This window comes from Ovis canadensis, chromosome 12, assembly GCF_042477335.2.
Source record: "Ovis canadensis isolate MfBH-ARS-UI-01 breed Bighorn chromosome 12, ARS-UI_OviCan_v2, whole genome shotgun sequence".
Classification (NCBI taxonomy): domain Eukaryota; kingdom Metazoa; phylum Chordata; class Mammalia; order Artiodactyla; family Bovidae; genus Ovis; species Ovis canadensis.
The window spans coordinates 61,740,741-61,758,243 of NC_091256.1; the positions used below are offsets into that span (position 1 = coordinate 61,740,741).

The 17,503-nt window shown below is 63.2% G+C and overlaps 2 protein-coding genes across 15 annotated transcripts; one reads left to right on the top strand and one right to left on the bottom strand.

The window, feature by feature from the left end:
* Positions 1-89: 89 nt before the first annotated feature.
* DVL1 (dishevelled segment polarity protein 1) lies at positions 90-11,960 on the top strand. 14 transcript variants are annotated; one of them, XM_069545973.1, is made up of 15 exons: positions 90-380; positions 5,457-5,526; positions 5,652-5,773; positions 6,051-6,154; positions 6,401-6,539; positions 6,732-6,825; positions 6,980-7,049; positions 7,126-7,265; positions 7,339-7,415; positions 7,505-7,572; positions 7,708-7,785; positions 8,442-8,573; positions 8,771-8,938; positions 9,026-9,232; positions 10,611-11,960. In XM_069545973.1, exons 1-15 carry the CDS (start codon positions 211-213, stop codon positions 10,997-10,999), a joined length of 2,028 nt encoding a protein of 675 aa, XP_069402074.1. In that variant the 5' UTR covers positions 90-210; the 3' UTR covers positions 11,000-11,960. The 14 variants fall into 14 exon arrangements, with proteins under 14 accessions (XP_069402074.1, XP_069402078.1, XP_069402070.1 ...); XM_069545969.1 differs by having other exon boundaries at positions 109-380; positions 7,708-7,860; XM_069545970.1 differs by having other exon boundaries at positions 109-380; positions 6,404-6,539; positions 7,708-7,860.
* Positions 11,927-15,996, bottom strand: TAS1R3 (taste 1 receptor member 3). Its single transcript, XM_069545946.1, has 5 exons — positions 15,738-15,996; positions 14,486-15,644; positions 14,142-14,345; positions 13,927-14,047; positions 11,927-13,796 (listed from the first exon to the last, which is right to left on the bottom strand). Exons 1-5 carry the CDS (start codon positions 15,920-15,922, stop codon positions 12,832-12,834), a joined length of 2,634 nt encoding a protein of 877 aa, XP_069402047.1. The 5' UTR covers positions 15,923-15,996; the 3' UTR covers positions 11,927-12,831.
* Positions 15,997-17,503: the final 1,507 nt, after the last annotated feature.

A 17,503-nucleotide genomic window follows, 5' to 3' on the forward strand; every position in this document is an offset into this window, starting at 1 on the left:
GGCGGCGGGGCAGCAGCCGGGGTGCGCGCGGAGTTGGGACCGGGGCCAGGGCCGGGGCTGAGGCCGGCAGGGCGGGCGGGGCCGGAGCGGTCGGGCGGGGACGCGGGGGCCTGGTCGCGGCCGGGCCGGGAGCGGCGCGCGGGCGGGGCGCGGGCCGGCAGCGGGGAGGCGCCCGCGTCCGAGACCCGGGCCGAGCCTGAGCGCCGCGCCATGGCGGAGACCAAGATCATCTATCACATGGACGAGGAGGAGACGCCGTACCTGGTCAAGCTGCCGGTGGCGCCCGAGCGCGTCACGCTGGCCGACTTCAAGAATGTGCTCAGCAACCGGCCCGTGCACGCCTACAAATTCTTCTTCAAGTCCATGGACCAGGACTTCGGGTCAGTGGGCCGTAGGGCCTGTGCGCGGGTGCGCGCGGTAGGCACCTGTCCGGCCAGGCAGGGCAGGGGATCCAGGGGCTGTGACCTGGGCGGTGTCTGCGCGCCCTGGTGCGTGTGTCTCACCTGTCTATGCTCCGAGCATGGGGCGCCTGGGCCCCTGACTGCCTGCTCCGGGATCTGAGAGCATTGGACGGTGGGCGGACCGCAGTCCTGGCTTCTCCTTTCACCCTGGGCCCTGTTCTGAGTGTGTGTGACTTGCGGTGGAGGTCCGTAGTCGAAGCGGACCTCCGAAATCCCATCTTGGCACCTGTCAGACTCAGGGTCCGCTGCCCCCCTTATGTGGAGGGCAGGTGGGATTCATGATGTTTGGGGTCAGAGGAGTTTCCAAGCGTTGGGGGGAAGGGGTTAGGGTGGGGACAGGTGCCAGCCACCCAGTGGGTCTCCTAGTTAGCACCAGGGAAATGAGGTGATCTGGGACAAGGGCGCAGATCTGTCTGCAGGGGTCTGCAGAAGTTTCTGGAGGTTTAAAACAGCATTCTTCTGGCCCCCTTCTCCAGGGTCCTCAGGACAGGGCAGGGACCAAGGGTCACTGGGCAACATGGGGCTTTATTCCACCCATCCCAGCCTCAGGGTTGCTGGCCACAGGGCCTGTGTCCCTGCTGAACTACATGCCACTTGGGTTCCTGAGAGCAGTGCAGGCCAGCTGCTAACTCGGGCAGCCTCTGGGTCAGAGTTCCCACGTCTGTCCTTAGTGGTGGCTGTCCCGGCTGAGGGGACTTCCTGCTTGTGCCGGGCTGGGCCTCTGGAACGGTGAGTGGTGAACTGGAAGCTGGCTGGACGCTCGAGCCCTGACCTAGCACAAACACGGGTAACCTGAGTCTCCCGCTCGGCAGTGCTGGGGGGGCACCCAGAGGCCGCCTGGGCTGAGCAGGTGTGCTTGGGCGCCCTTAGGCAGCCCATGCCCATGTCCTTGTCTGTGGCTGCGTCTTGGGACTTTGACATTGAGGCCATTTCCTGGATTCTGTGGTTTGCACTGGCCCTGGGCAGTCCCAGGTCAGGTTAAGCTGAGGCCACTTTGTGGCTCCCAGGGAGGCCTGAGGGACATGGGGGCAATTAGACTGTCTCATACCCTCAACACCAGGGAGAGGCAGAGAACGGGGAATGGGTCCTTGGCAGCCCCCAACCCTGCTGGGCTCAGGTTAGGAGCTGCCCCCAAGCCAGGCTTCACAGGGTAGGGCACAGACTGGGGAGCCTGGTCCTGGCCACTGGCTGCCCTCCACCCGCCTCAGCTGCTTGATCGCTTACAGTCTCACTTCTCTGAGCCTGCTCTGCTTTGGCTGTGAGCATCAGGTATGTGGAAGGGTGCTTTTGTTTTTTAACTTAGTTTATCATTTTAACAAAAATTACTGAAATCACACATGTTCTTTCACACACTGAAGGAAGTGTGTGACAAACTGAGTGCCCACCTCCCCCAGGTTGCTGCCCTTGGACCATGATCTGGGGTGCAGCCTAAGGGACCTGACCCTCCTCCTGTGTCTAATAGCCGCTGAGCTGCAGAGACCCCTGCTCCAGGTGCACTTTCAGCAGAGGCTGTACCTGCTAGAGGATTTTCAGACCCATGGGTGCCCTGGCCCAGGAGGTCAGGGTGGGCAGGCAAGATCTGGGTCTTGGAGCAAGAGTAGGAGTTCTTCAGGTTGTCTGAGCATGACTGGGATGTGAGGGAGGGAAGAAGACCAGCTGGTAGGCTGGGCTGGGACAGAGGGAGGGATTGGGGTGACTCTGGAAGGTGCAGTGGGCCTGGGCAGACAGAGCAGGGGTGGCTCATCTTATTCCCCTCCCCCACCCCCAGACCTGTGGTTGGTGGCCTGTTGCCCTCAGGGACCCTTGAAGGGGATCTGCCTCCTTCCTTCCCTCTCCTGAGATCTACCTACAGAGTTCCAGGTTCTGTTTATTCTGTAGAATCATTTACTCAGTGGAATAAATTTTCTCTGGGAGTGTCTGATTAGTCACCCACACTTTAGTATAAATGAGAGCTAGAGTCTCACGTTGGCTACCTAATGGTTATAGCTGGAGGTTGGAGAAAGGGGGGGCAGGTCCTGGCTGGGCTGGGGAAGTGGCCCCCTTATGAGAGGGGTGGCCTCAGATTGGGGACTGTGAGGTCCCTGACCCTTCTGAGGCCTCTGTTCCTAAAGTCTTACTCAGTTCTTGGCCTCTCTGGCCAGGAAGGGAAGCCTTCCTAAGTCTAAGGTGTGGCCATAGCCACTTGCTCTGGCCAGGCCCCACTCTCCATGAGCATCTTTGGCAAGTGGATAGAGAGTTCTGCACCTCCATCCCACTCTTCCCATGCAGGTCATAGCTGTGTGTCCCAGTGAAGCTGGGGAGGCTCTCAGAGCCTGTGCTGGGCTGACCCGGAGGTGCTAAGCGTTGGGGTTGGTGTGCAGCCATGCTCACAGGCTTCCACTGCCTTGTGGACTCCAGGCCTCCCTGGACTTGGCAGTGGCCCTGGGCCCTGCATCACTGGACCAGGAGCTCTGGTCTGTGGGGCCATCTGTCTGGGGGCCCTGGGGGCTGTGGTGGGGGCTGCGCTTGGCCTGGTCCAGGCAGCCTGAGTTCCCACTCTGCCCTTTGCAGCTCTGCCATCTGCAGTCAGTGCCCCTGGTGTTGGGGGGTTCTAGATGCCTCACCCCCTGGAACTTGCAGTCAGGCGTGGAGGGTCTAAGGTCTAGACCCTTCACCCTGGAGCCTTCAGAGCCCAGGCCTGGTCAGGAGGCAGTAGGGAGACAGATGAAGGCTCTGTGGGAACTGAGGACCGTGACTCCTGGGGCAACCCTGTGTCACAGGCGGGGCATCCCACTGGGTCTCTGGGACCCCAAGGGTCCCTGGGCTCCTGACTCTGAGCAGGGAGCCCTGCTCTGTACGGGCCCTGCTCTGAGCAGATTCCTCACTGGGGCGCGTCTGCGGAGGTGGCGGGTGGGGCTGGACAGCCCAAGTTCCAGGTTATCAGGGATCTCACCAGGAATCCCGGAGCTGGGGGCAACATGCCAATGGAGGTTCCCCTGGGTGGCCACCCTGAAGGTTCATGTCTTTGCTGACCACAGCTCCTGAGGTCTTCTCTCAGGCTCAGGGAAGGCTCTCTGGATTGTTTGGGGGGCATTTCCCCAGGTTTGGTTGAGGCCTCCCCCAGCCCCACCTCTAACTTCATCCCTGTTCCTGGCCATCACTAGGGATGCCCCCTCCCTCCCTGCTATCCTGACTAGCTGCTCCTCGATGGCCTGACCCCCAGGGGGAAGGCTGGGTGCCCTTTAGTTCTGGCCAGAAGGTGTATATCTCTCAGGCTGGAGAGGACTGGGGAAGCAGGGCCTCTGGGCCCTGGTGGGGGGCATTCATGTGTAGGTGGGCTGCATGGGGGCCTCAGGCAGCTCTGGGTGACCGATTGTCTGGAGGCGCTGGCCGTGCAAGGCAGTGGGGGTTCAGGGTGCCGCCTGAGGTGTCCACCTCTGGGAAGCCCCATGGACCTTGTGCTGTGAGTCAAAAGGGCGGGGGCATAAGTGCAGAGAGGGAGGGGAGGCTGCTGGCTGGGCCACCTGGGCTGTGAAGTGAGAACCAGGTCCCCTCTGGGTCTCTTGCTGCAGTCACTCAGAGGTGGTGCTTGGGGCCCGTTGGGCCCCCTAGAGGGCTTGCTGCAACCCCCTGTCTCCTGGCTGCAGCTGGCAGGACCCCAAGTGTCCCCAGGCCACCGCAGGTTTTCATGTGGTGACACCTTCTGTCATCTTGGGCTGGGTCTCGGCCTCCCCAGAGCTCAGCTCTGCCAGACTGTGGTGCGTGATGGAGGCTGTAGACACTTTGTCTGTTCCTCACTGGGGAGAGGGGTTTCTGAGAAATGACTCCTGTCCATTGTTCTGTCCACCTCATCTGTGCCTGTGTGGCTGGCCTGGGAGGCATCTGATGGAGTCGCCAGAGGACCCTGGCAGAGTGCCCTCTCCAGGCTGCCCTGTCTCCTCTGTGCACTCTGCCCTGAGGTCTTGGGCCTCTCCTGGTGGGTGGGGGTGGACCAGAGCCTTGCTCTCTGGGGCCTCCTGCCCCCTGCTGCTGCCTTGGACATGCTGAGTTGAGGTGTCTGGGCCCAGAGGCCACGAGGCTACTTCCTGCTTGGTCTGCGGCTCCTGTTTCTACACTGGGCCCTCATCCTAGGTGTGGAAATCTGCGGTGCTGGGCAGGGCTGTGCTCCAGGGGCCTGCTGCCAGCCCCGCCCTGTCTCCCCTGCTCCCTGGGCCTCTAGGAGGCCACAGTGTGGGATGTGTCTGGGCCACAGCACTGTCTGCCCTGCCCCATGGCCCTTCCCTGCTGCCCTTCTCACCCCTTTGAACCGGACTCCTGGACCTCCCCAACCTGTTTCTGACCCCAGGGTCATTGGCTTCCTTTCCAGTTAGAGTTACTCTGGGCCTTGGCCACCTGCCTCTCCTGTCCCCCCAGGCCCTCCTGCTGGGGGCAGCATGGACAGGCCAGGCTAGCCGTTGGGCAGTGGGTAGAGCTGGTGACACTTGCTGACCTTCAGGGCCTGAGGCCTCTCCGTGGGCTCTGCTGGCCCTGCACTTGGCCGCCCTTCTAGTTGGGCCAGTGTTGTGAGTGGGGGTTTGTTTCTGTCTCCTTGGCTGGGCCAACAGGTCAGGAGGGTGGTGGCCCACTCCTGGAGTGTGAGCTTGCGGGTCTGTGTGCTGTGCATTCCCCGGGGGGTCTGCCCACACCCTACTTGTGCTGAAGCCTGCTGTGAACCGGGCCCTGCCCTCATGTTATGAAGTCTGGGGGAGTCACACAGAGCAAGGAGGATACTTGGCATTTGTGTCTGGGCCCCATGGGCCCTGGGTGGGGTCCTGGGAGGATGGTGATGGTCTCCAGAAGCGGAGGTGCTGGGTGAGGGCATCCGCACAGACCAGCATCTGGGTGTGTGGCTGGATGCCCCGTGTGGCCAGATGCCCCATGTGACCCACACCCCGGACAAGCTGGGGGCCTTAGTCCAGAGCCTAGTGATGGGAACAGGCCCCAGTGTGGCTGCCTCACAGCTGTGTCTGCTTGCAGGGTTGTAAAGGAGGAGATTTCTGATGATAATGCCAAGCTGCCCTGCTTCAACGGCCGTGTGGTCTCCTGGGTGAGTCCATGGGATGCTGGCGGAGGGCCCTGGGCTGGTGGGAGTGGAAGAAGGGGACTGCCCATGCCCGGTGCCCTGCCGGGGTCGCCTGGACGCTGGTTTCTGAGCCCTGCTCTTGTCTACAGCTGGTCCTGGCTGAGGGTGCGCACTCGGATGCAGGGTCTCAGGGCACTGATGGACACACAGACCTGCCCCCGCCTCTTGAGCGGACAGGCGGCATCGGGGACTCCCGGCCTCCCTCCTTCCAGTAAGGATTCTGGGGGACTGTGCTGAGCCCAGTGGAGCTGAGAGGCTTGCGTCCTGCCAGCCTGTTGGAAGTGGGGAGGGGCAGCTGAGCAGGGACCCACGGTCAGTAGGTGCTGGTCAGCAGAGGAGGGGCAAGTGGAGAGGCCCAGAGTGGGCCAGTGGGTAGATGGGGGCTCTGATGGAGTTGAGGTCCCACTGGATGTTGGGAGGAGAGGAGCTGAGAGGGTGTTTGAGGCATGAGTGGCCTGGCCGCCCCAGCCCAGCCCTCCTCGGCACAGCCCGAATGTGGCCGGCAGCCGCGACGGGATGGATAACGAGACCGGCACGGAGTCACTGGTCAGCCACCGGCGGGAGCGAGCCCGACGCCGGAACCGTGAAGAGGGTAATGAAGCCATGCCCTTGACCTCCCTGGGACCCCCGTGGGCACCCCAAGCCCTTGCTGGCCCCCCTTCCAGTGGGAGTCCCTTGGCAGAGGTTCCAGACCCAAATACCCTGGGCCCTAGTGACCCCTCAGCAGCCCTGCAGTCACCCTGCCAGCTCCCAGGTGAAAGAGTGCTTGAGGTTGCAGGGGCTTCCTGTGACTTCCAGGGGATCCCATGGCCAGGCCCCCTCCCTGCTGTCCCCACAGCAGCCCGGACCAATGGGCACCCAAGGGGGGACCGGCGGCGGGACCTGGGGCTGCCCCCTGACAGTGCGTCCACCGTGCTGAGCAGTGAACTTGAGTCCAGCAGCTTCATCGACTCGGATGAAGATGACAACACAAGCCGGTGGGTGAGGGTGGGGGTGTAAGGTGTGGCACACATATATGTATGCATGTGTGTGTGCACATGGGCAGGACACCCTGCTGGCTGCTCACTGTCTGCAGGGTGGGGATGGTTTCCCCAGGTTCAGCCTTGTCCCTGCCCCTTTGAGTTCAACTATGTGGGGGGTGGCCAGACCCTGACTCTGGGCCCCCCCAGGCTGAGTAGCTCCACGGAGCAGAGCACCTCCTCCAGGCTCATCCGGAAACACAAGCGCCGGCGGCGGAAACAGCGCCTGCGGCAGACAGACCGGGTAGGTGCGGACTGGGCAGGTGTGGGCCCGGCAGGTGTGAATCTTACAGGTGTGGGCTGGCAGGTGTGGACCAGTCAGGTGTGGACTGGACAGGTGTAGGCTGGGGCGGGCAGATGGGTCCCACTCACAGCCCCTCACCTGGCGTCCCCTACAGGCTTCCTCTTTCAGCAGCATCACGGACTCCACCATGTCCCTCAACATCATCACCGTCACACTCAACATGGGTGAGGCCTCTGTGGGGTGCTGGGCAGGGCACAGTGGTGGTGGGGACACACCTGCTCACCAACCCCTGCCCCACAGAGAGGCACCACTTCCTGGGCATCAGCATCGTGGGCCAGAGCAATGACCGGGGCGACGGTGGCATCTACATCGGCTCCATCATGAAGGGTGGGGCTGTTGCTGCTGATGGCCGCATCGAGCCGGGCGACATGCTGCTGCAGGTGCGGGCCGGGAGAGCTTCTGGTCGGGGGAAGAGCAGTACCCCCACCCACCATGCTGACCTCTTGCCCCCAGGTGAACGACGTCAACTTTGAGAACATGAGCAACGATGATGCTGTGCGGGTCCTGCGGGAGATCGTGTCCCAGACGGGGTGAGGCCTGTGGGGGTGACGCGTGTAGGGGTCGGACAGCGGAGGGGAGGGGGCCGCCTGGGTCACCTTGTGACCCGCCCACCCCACAGGCCCATCAGCCTCACGGTGGCCAAGTGCTGGGACCCAACGCCCCGCAGCTACTTCACCATCCCGAGGGGTGAGTGACCCCCTGGGGCCGGCGGGGTGGGGTTGGGGCACCTAGCCCAGCCTGAAGGGCCTCTTCTCTGTCCTGTGTTCCACTTCCCCCAATACCGTCCACCTGTCCATCTGTTGCCATGCTCTGGCTGCCCAGCGGATCCAGTTCGGCCCATCGACCCAGCTGCCTGGCTGTCCCACACGGCAGCGTTGACGGGAGCCCTGCCCCGCTATGGTACGAGCCCCTGCTCCAGCGCCGTCACGCGCACCAGCTCCTCCTCACTAACCAGCTCTGTGCCTGGCGCTCCGCGTAAGTGGCAGCTCACAAGGTTGGGAACCGAGGCTCTGGCCAGGCACTCACTAGGTGTGAGGGCCACGCCAGCCTTGAGTATTCATGGTGCTGCCGGGTCCTCATGATCAGATGCGGGGGTGCCTGCTCCCCCCCTCCTCCCTGCTCTCTGTCCCAGCAATGGGAGTAGGAGATACCTGGAGGGGCTCAGCGAGCCCTGGGGTCTGTGTGGTGGGGGCAGGGAGAGGCAGGTGCCTGCGTGGGGCCCTCACCCTGCTTTCCTGCCACTAACATGACTAATAGCTCCAGCTCGCAGGGGAAGGGGTAGAAGATGCCTGATATTGGCCCCTGGGGCTCTGGTCTGCAGGGTTGGGGGGTCTTGCCCTGGTTGGACAGGGTGGGAGATGAAGGTCCAAACCCCTCCCGCCCAGTGCCTGCTCCCTGACCCTGCGGGGCCATTGACCACTGGCACTGAGCCCTACAGTTGCTCGGCCAGCAGAGCCTGGCCTCTGAAGTGAGGAAGCAGGCCGGGCCTGGGGTCTGTTCTGACCCTGTGCTACCCGTCAGCCACTCAGGCTGAGGAGGGGGGCCATGCCTTGCAGAGCTGGAGGAGGCACCGCTGACGGTGAAGAGCGACATGGGTGCTGTCGTCCGGGTCATGCAGCTGCCGGACTCAGGCCTGGAGATCCGGGACCGCATGTGGCTCAAGATCACCATCGCCAATGCCGTCATTGGTGAGGGTCCTGCACCCAAGGGTGGGGCCGGGTCCCTGCCTGACTGTTGCCTGCTGCCACGCAGGCGCAGATGTGGTGGAGTGGCTATGCCTGCACCTGCAGGGCTTCCGCAAGCGGTGGGTGGGTGGGTGGGGGTGGTTGGGAGTGGGGGAGACCGAGACTGGGTCCCTGCCTGACTGCCACCTGCTGCCACCCAGGGGCAGATGTGGTGGACTGGCTGTACGCGCACCTGGAGGGCTTCCGTGAGCGGCGGGAGGCGCGCAAGTACGCCAGCAGCATGCTGAAGCGTGGCTTCCTGCGGCATACAGTCAACAAGGTCACCTTCTCAGAGCAGTGCTACTACGTCTTCGGGGACCTGTGCAGCAGTGAGTGGGGCTGCGGAGCGAAGTCCCAGACGGGAAGGCCGCCCTCCCCACCCTTACCCGCACTCCCTCTGCCCTCCCCTCTCGCAGATCTTGCTGCCCTGAACCTCAACAGCGGCTCCAGTGGGGCCTCTGATCAGGACACGCTGGCCCCACTGCCCCACCCAGCTGCCCCCTGGCCCCTGGGTCAGGGCTACCCCTACCAGTACCCAGGGCCCCCGCCCTGCTTCCCGCCCGCATACCAGGACCCTGGCTTCGGCTACGGCAGCGGCAGTGCCGGGAGTCAGCAGAGTGAAGGTGAGGGCCCCTACCTCCAAGCCCAGCCCTGTCCCCCACAGCCTGGCTCTGCCCTGCGTACCCGCCCCCTGCCCTGCACTCCCATCTGCTCTGTGCTCGGGCCCTAGGTGGCTTCTTCTGAAAGGGGTGAGTGGTCAGAGGCTGGGGAGAAGAGCCTAGAGTCTTCAGGGGTTGTGTGGGTGTGCTGGTGGTCCAGACGTGGCAGAGGCAGAGAGAGATGGTGTGGCAATGGGGGCAGGGGATGTGATGGCCCAGGTTGGGGGAGCAGCAGAGGGGTCCTGGGACCCACCCGCCAGCTGCAGCATAGCAGGGAGCAGAGGGGACAGTTCCGTAGATAGCCGCAGCCCACTGCTAGGACGTGAAGGGCAGCTGAGCAGGGGGGTTGTGGTGTCACAGAGGAGCACCTATTGGGACACTGTCCTGAGGCTGAGTGGGGGGTTAGTGAGGCCCATGGGCACATGCCCCCAAAAGCATCTGGGGAGAGATCTGGTAGGTAACTCAGTAGACCCAGAAGGGGACAGAGAGAGAGGGCAGTGGATCAGGGGCAGCAGTGTCCAAGGGGAAGCATGTTGGGTGCTGAGGCCAGTGGGCACATGCCCCCAGCGTCTGGGGAGAGGTCTGGTGGGTGGTTTGGTGGACCCAGGAGGGGATGGGGAGAGAGAACAGTGGATCAGGGGCAGCAGTGTCCAAGGGGAAGTGTGTTGGGCGCCAGTGGACCTTGCACAGGCCCAGCTGGCGGTGTGGGTGCCTGGCCACTGGTGTGTAACTCCTCTATCCCTTGCTTTGTGCTGAGCAAGCCTTAGACTGAAGGACTAGCGGAGCGGACCCTCGGGGCCGGTAAGCCAGGGTCCTGCTCGGAGTCCCCCTCCGCACGTCCCCAGCCAGTGGGCATCTTCAGGTTCCCAACATGTCCTGAGTGCCCAGGAGGGGCTGAGCTGAGTAGCCGGCCAGGGCTCTGGGGGCAGATGAAAGGCGGGTCTTGGGTGGGGAGCCCACGATGGCTGGCAGTGCCCCGGGCACATGGCCTCCTCTGGGCCTCCGTTTCTCAGCTGCAAGACCAGGCCTTCGTTCCAGGCACTGGTGTGAGGAGTGGGGATCGAGCTGGCCCTGGAGCATCCCTGCCTGTCTGCCACTGCCCACCCTGCCCCCACCACCACCCCCCCGCCAAGCATCTCTTCTCCTCTGCCTGCTGCAGCTGCTCCCGCTTCCCTGGGCTGGGCCAGTCCGGCCCTCATGTCTGCATGGCTGCCTACCCCGACCTGCACCCGCTCAGGACCGTTGGTGTTGCCCCTGGCGGTCCTGGCCATGGCTGTCTGTCTTGGAAGAGGCAAGGCCTAGTACTGACCATCCCATTCCTCTCCCCCATTCTTGACCCCAGGAAGCAAAAGCAGTGGGTCCACCCGGAGTGCTGGCGGGAGCAGCCGTCGGGCCCTGGGCCGCGAGAAGGAGAGCCGGTCAGCTGGAGCTGGGGGCAGTGGCAACGAGTCAGACCACACGGCACCAAGCGGGGCGGGTGGCAGTGGCTGGCGGGAGCGTCCGCCTAGCCAGCTCAGCCGTGGCAGCAGCCCGCGCAGCCAGGCCTCAGCCGCCGCCCCAGGGCTCCCCCCACTGCACCCACTGACAAAGGCCTACTCAGTGGTGGGTGGGCCACCTGGGGGGCCACCTGTCCGGGAGCTGGCCTCTGTCCCACCAGAGCTGACGGGCAGCCGCCAGTCCTTCCAGAAGGCCATGGGGAACCCCTGTGAGTTCTTCGTGGATATCATGTGACCGAGGCGAGAGTGCCTTCAGCCCAGCCCTGCTGTGGGGAGGCCCAGGGTCCTGCTCTTGCAGGAGGGCCCTGCTCCTGGAGCTTGTGTGGGCTTGCCTTAGCAGCCATCCCAGGTCAGACCTGTGCTTGCTGCAATGGGGTCTGGGCCTGGACAGAGTGGCAGCAGGCTGGAGGGGAGGGGCTGAGGGCAGCCCAGACCACTGTGATCTGGATGGCGGCTCATCCATCCCTGGCTGGAGCTGTCAGTGCAGACCCTGGGCAGGAGGGGCATCTCCCTGTGCTCAGGCAGGTCTGACACACCCCTCTTGGCGTATGCCTCAGGGACCCCAGCTTGCCCACAGAGCTGTGCATGGGGCCTCAAACTGAGCTGAGAGGTGGCCACTAGGCCTGGGCCCCACTGGGTTCACAGGCCCCACCCATCTTGCCTAGGCCAGGATTGGGGGCGTCCTCTCGGGGTTAGAATCATAGCCCCAAGGTCCCTCTGTGGCTGCCCAAGGTAGGGATCTAATTTATTTATTTATTGTCTGGCCAGTGTGTTCTGTGGGGTGGTGGCCAAGTCCGCTGTCCCCTACCCCAGCCACCAGAACAGTTTCGTGTGTCCCCCCTGCAGGGACACAGGTCGTTTCTGGAGGTGTGTGGGAAGACAGTGAGGGGCAGGCGGCAGGATGGGGGACCCTGAGGGGGGAGGGCCACAGATGCACACAGCTGCTGCAGGGGCAGGGTTTAGAGCAGAGGGCATGGCCAGCTCCGCCTTCCTCGCGATCTTGGGGTGGCCTTTCACCCACCCACCCACCCACCCACACACGCACACATACACGTCGCTTCCGTCCGGCGTCTCTGGCCTGCACATGTCTGCACTGTAGATACTATATCTAGTTGGGAGCGTCATCCAGATAGTTAATAGAGCTGCTTCTGTGTAAATGCTATTTTAAACACTAAAAAGCGTTTAATTTTATGGGACTGATGTGTGACCTGTGTCTCTTCTCCCACTTTAGGAGGTTGGGATGCAGGGGCTGGGTCAACTTCCCCAGGGACCAGCTGAGAACTGACCCAGGACTGGCTTGGTGCTGTCCTCTGGGTGCCAGCTCACCAAGGCCCTGAGCACAGCCAACCTGGCAGGCAGTCTTCTGTCCGTGGTGCTGGCTCCTGGCTCTGGGTCAGGGGTGGGGTGAGGGGTAGGGGTCCCTGTGGCTGGTGCTGGCCATAGTGCTGACCCCCCTGACCCTGCCTGGGCTCTGTCCGTGGTGCTGGAGGTGATGGCCGCCATTCTGCTGGCTCACCGGCCAGGGAGAGAGGAAGCTGGGTGCCCCCTCCCATTTGAGGAGGCCTCTTGCCTTGCGCTGGGGCCCAGGTCAGGTACACACCCCTGCAGAGGGGTTGAGAAAGCCCCAGCCACCTCCCAACATCCCACTCTTGTGATGCTTGGAGAGGATGCTGGGTGGGGGGCTCCCACTGGGCCCAGCCAGGCAAGTGACACCCAGTTTTGCCTTCATGTGGTCCCTGGGGTCTTCCCTGAGCACTCAGTGTAGGATTCACGGAGCCCCAAGAACCCTCTATGGGCCTCTGACTGGAACAGTGGGGCTGGGTCACCTGTGTAGGCCAGGGCTGGGCCAGGACAAGACAGAGCCTAACTCTGGGGCCCCAGGTGATGAGATCCCATTGGGCTGAGGCCGCTTATGCACTCTGGAGGTCACTCTGGGGTCAACATGAATCTAGGGCTGTGAGTCTCAGTGGAGTCAAAGCACAGTCTGCAGGTTGCTGCATGGAGACTTGGTTTGGGAGTACCTCAACGAGGTCTGAGTTCACTGGGGTGAGGTCACTGACTCAAGGGTCACTTGTTTTTCCCCTGAGTCTCCTCCTCGTGCCCACTGCTGCCTTGCCCTCTGGCATCGCTGGGACCCCCTCCCAAGAAGAACTCGGGGGTATTGAGGTCAGGCCGCCACAGCAGCAGGTAGCACTTAGGCAGGTGGAAGGTGGCCAGGATGCCCAGCACACAGAAGAGAATGGTGCCCATCTGCACAGGCGGGTGGGAGACCACATGTACATTGGCAAAGAGGGGGATGTAGGAGACCCAGGTGATGAAGTAGGCCAGCATGGCGAAGGTCAGGCCGCGGGCACTGTTGTAGCGGCCAGGCTGGCTCTGTACCAGGAAGGTGCCCAGGAAGCAGAGGAAGGCCAGCATGGCGTTCGTGGCATGCACCACTCCAAACATGATCCAGGAGCTCACATGGCAGTGCACCAGTGCCTCCGTGGGCAGCGCGTGCCAATTTGTCATCACCACTGGTGGGAAGACCGCCAGGTACCAGGAGCAGAGTGCCGCCTCTGCCAGCATGGCAAGCAGCACTACCAGCCAGGCCCAGGGCCCCCGCAGGCGGCTATGGAGCCAGTCTGTCCAGCTGGGTGGCAGTTCTGAGGCCACAAAGATCTCAGCTGCCTGCAGGAATAGTGTGCTCAGGCAGCCAGTAAGCGGGAGGTGGAGCAGCAGCTGCTGGCCCATGCAGTTGGCAGTGCTGGGCCGGCCAGGGAATAGAAGGACGCTGAGGCAGACCAGGCCCAGGCAGGCCAGGCCGAAGCAGGCCCTGGGCCCCCCTGTGGCCTGAACTAGTGGGCTGTCCCGGTGCCAGGTGAAGAGTCCCAGGGCCAGCAGCACCAGACCCAGAACGATGCCCAGCAGCAGGAGCAGCCCAAGCACGGCCGGCTCCCCCCATGCCAGGAACCTGGGCGTGCGGGGGAAGCACCGGGTACTACCATCTGGGGACCACTGGTCCTGGTCACACTTGCTGCAGAGAGCATCGTCTGAGGCAAGGGAGGAGAGAGGGCGTGCTGGGGGCCACTGGCTTCCCTGGCCTTGCCGCTGCCCCAGACCCGACCCTGTGGTACCTGGCCTCACTCGGGCCTCAGTGTGGGCTGGACCCCGAGGGCTCACCTGGGTGGCGCTGGTAGCTGCCTGCTTTGCAGTCCACGCAGTCGTAGCAGCAGGAATGGAAGCCCTTCACGCGGCGCACCTGGCCCTCCCTGCACTGCCGCGAGCACTGGGACACAGGCTCCTGGCGGGCGGCAGGGCTCAGGCTCTGTGTGGCTGGCCACACTGGCCCAAGCCCTGGGGGCCGCCCCTGCTCCCCGGGCAGGACTGGCACTCACTTGGTTTCCTGGGGTGTGCCAGATCATGTTGGAGAACTGGAGCTCCAGGCTGCCGTTGAAGCTGCCCACAGTGCGCAGCATGGGCATCCGGTCCTGCCAGACCCACAGCTTCAGGTCATAAGCCAGGTCCACATTTCCACTGGAGTCGAACTGCAGGGTCCGGTTGTATGCGCGGAAACTCGCATTGTACATATTCTCCAGGAGCTGGCGGTGGGGGAATTGGGATGCTGGGGCTGGGCAGGGAGTCGCAACTGGCCAGACCCCCCTCCCCACCCCCCACCTCCTCCTCAGGGGCGCCAGTGGATTGGGGAATGAGCCAAGAGGCATAGCTTCTGTGACCTCACCTGCCAGGGCCGCAGAGGCTCCTGTGCAGGGCAGCCTGAGGAGTTGCAGAGCAGTGCTTTGTGAAGTGCGTGGGCCACGCTGTACACAGCTGCGTAGGCGGCAAAGGTTTGGTGGTATAGCAGCCCATCGGTCACGTTTTCCGGGGAGGCACGGTCACACTGGGGGCAGCGTGGCCCCACCACATGCTCCTCCAGACCCAGCTGCCCTGCCTCTAGCGAGGCGCAGTAGGCAGGCTCTGCGGCCTGGGCCAGGCGGGTCTGCACATAGGACCGGAACTCGGGCATCTCGGCACCCTGATGCAGGAAGCCAAGCACCGTGCCCACCCGCTCCATGCCCGGTAGTGTCATGACCAGGCTTGAAGTGAGCCAGGTCTCGCTAGCCACCCATACCTTGGGCAAGAGCCTGTAGTGGATGCTGTAGCTGAACAGGCTGTAGGCAGCGTGGGCAGAGGAGAAGACCACCACCACCTGCACGCTGCTGTGGTTTACCTGGTGCAGCAGGCTCTGCACGGAGCCTAGCCGCAGGCCACCAGCCCGGGGCAGCGGCATCAGGCCCTCGTAAGCAATACAAATGCCCTTGGCATTGGCCAGGCTGGAGAAGAGGCCCAGGCCCTGCCGGCCATACTCGTCATCACTGCCCACAGCGGCCACCCAGTTCCAGCGCAGCCCCCGCAGCAGCTCCACCATGGCCGTAGCCTGCACACGGTCGCTAGGCACCGTGCGGAAAAAGGATGGGAACGTCTCGCGGTTGCTCAGCCGGTCGGTGGTGGCACCGTAGCTGACCTGCAGGCGAAGGCAGCTCCTGACACGGGGGCTCCTGAGGTGGGCGGGAGGATGGGACGTGGGGAGGGGGCGCACCTGGGGCATGAGGAAGAAACTGAAGAACTTGCCAGTGACCAGGGCGACCTCGGACGAGTAGGGCCCAATGACGGCCAGCACACGGGGTTGGTACTGCGTGTAGTCACAGTAGGCACCGATGCTGCGGCTGCCCACCTTGGCCATGAACACCAGGCTGGGCTTCATGGCGATCACGGGTTCCGAGCATGTGTCAAAGAGGTCATAGCCCAGACGCAGCCCAGGGAGCAGGGTGGACGCGTTGTTGATCTCCTCCACAGCCATCATCACAGCTAGTGCCCAGAGCAGGCCGGGGGCCGATAACCTGCGGCCACAGGGGCTGCGGGTGGCCGACACCTCCCCCCCGACCAACCTCCCCCAGCCCCACCTCCCCTGCCCACACTCCCGGCCTCCCTACCTGGTGCAGACGGTGGCATTGGGCTGCGTCCTGTCACCTAGCCCGGTATCATCGGCTGAGCCCAGGGGGAAAAGCCCACCCAGAATATAGTCCCCAGGCAGGCTGAGCTGCTGGGACAGGCACAGTGGGGCCCCTGGCCTGATACCCAGTGCAGCCACGAGACCCAGGAAGGTCAGGCCCAGCATGGCAGGTGGCAGCTTCCAGCAGCAGGACAGACTGCTTGCGCTTGAACTTCCAGTAGCAAGTGGGCAGACTGACTGGGGCCCCAGATATGGGGAATCAGGCAGGGAGGGGCACAGGATTTGTTTAGCAAAGTGCTTGCCTGTTCACCTGCCTCCTTGGGGCCCTGGAGTCACCATCTCCTGGGCCTCTCAGGTGTGCTCACATTGGGCTTCTTATCCTGATGGCACCAACAGGCCCTCTGGGTGATGGTAACCTAGGCAGGCAGGCTCTAAGCAGCTACTGTCTGTGACATTGCTACCTGTGTCCAAACCCCTGGTACCCAGCTGTTCTGCAGGGGTCGCCCTGGATCTGCTTGACAGAGGGGCCTGGAATCTCCAGCTGATGTGAGACAGTCATGGAGGTGACAGTGGGGCAGCACACTATCCCCCCAGCCCAGGGAGGCACTGTCTATAGTCGGTGTGGAGCAGGGTGGACTGCAGGCCCAGGGGCAGCCTGAGTTGGGGTATCGCACAGCCCGGCAACCAAAAATACAGTGGATGGCTGGTCAGCATGCCTCTCACCCATGACTGGGTGGGGAGGGTCCTGAGGTGGGGGTCATGGCCTCAGCCTGCCTGGGAACAGTGCACCTTGAGGGTCTGTGGCCTAGAAGCTTCGGGGATCCCAAGGCTTCAGAGGGCAGGTGCCTCCCTTCAGGGACAGAGCTCACAGCTGGGCCTGGGTGGGGAGGCATGCAAATAAGGGAGGAAATGCTGTAACCAAATGGGCTGCAGCAGTCATGCCAGCACCAGGTGTGGCAATGGACCTGAGGCCCAGGCTGGTGGCTCCTGCTTAGCCACTGAGTGCCCAGGGACTGGTCTCCCTGAGTCTGGGTCTGGGGGCCTCACTGACACGAGGCCACAGGCACCCAAGGAAGCTGGGGGAGGCTAGAGATGCCCTGGAGGGTGCAGCGGGCCCTGGGAGATGTTCATGGAATTGGTCTAGGGACCTGGTCTTTGCCTGAACCTATGGCCTTGGGGAGGGCACACGAGGCACGGCACACACAGAACGCACACCACACACACACACTGCCTACAATGGCACCCACGTATGCACACAGGCACATGTGCAGCCCTTACTCTCTGGCCTTTGTCAGTAACCTTCCAGGCTCTGGCCCCCATGGGTATGGCCAGAGCTGGACAGGGTGCAGCAGCAGACCAGGAGGTGGCTTGTGCAGACGCTGCTGTTCAGCTCTGGCCATCAGGCAGCGTCTGCGAGGACCCTGCCTGACACGCGTCCTCTGTCCAGGCCACGGCCCTGCACACAGCAGCCTCTGCACTGGCTGCAGCTTGGCAGATTTTCCTCTCTCTACACGGTATGTAGCTGACCTCAGATCTGCACTTGCAACTCAGCCACTCAGGTGATTCTGTGACTCAGTCTTCTCACCTGTCCAATGAAGATAATTCAGACCTTGGCAGTGGTTGAGGGACCAAGCTTGCAGAGAGATGGGAAGGACCCCAACACTGGCCAGGACATGCCTCATGCCCCTGTAGTTGACACTGCCCTGATGGCCTGGCAGTACCCTTGTCCTGGAGCGCATTACTTCA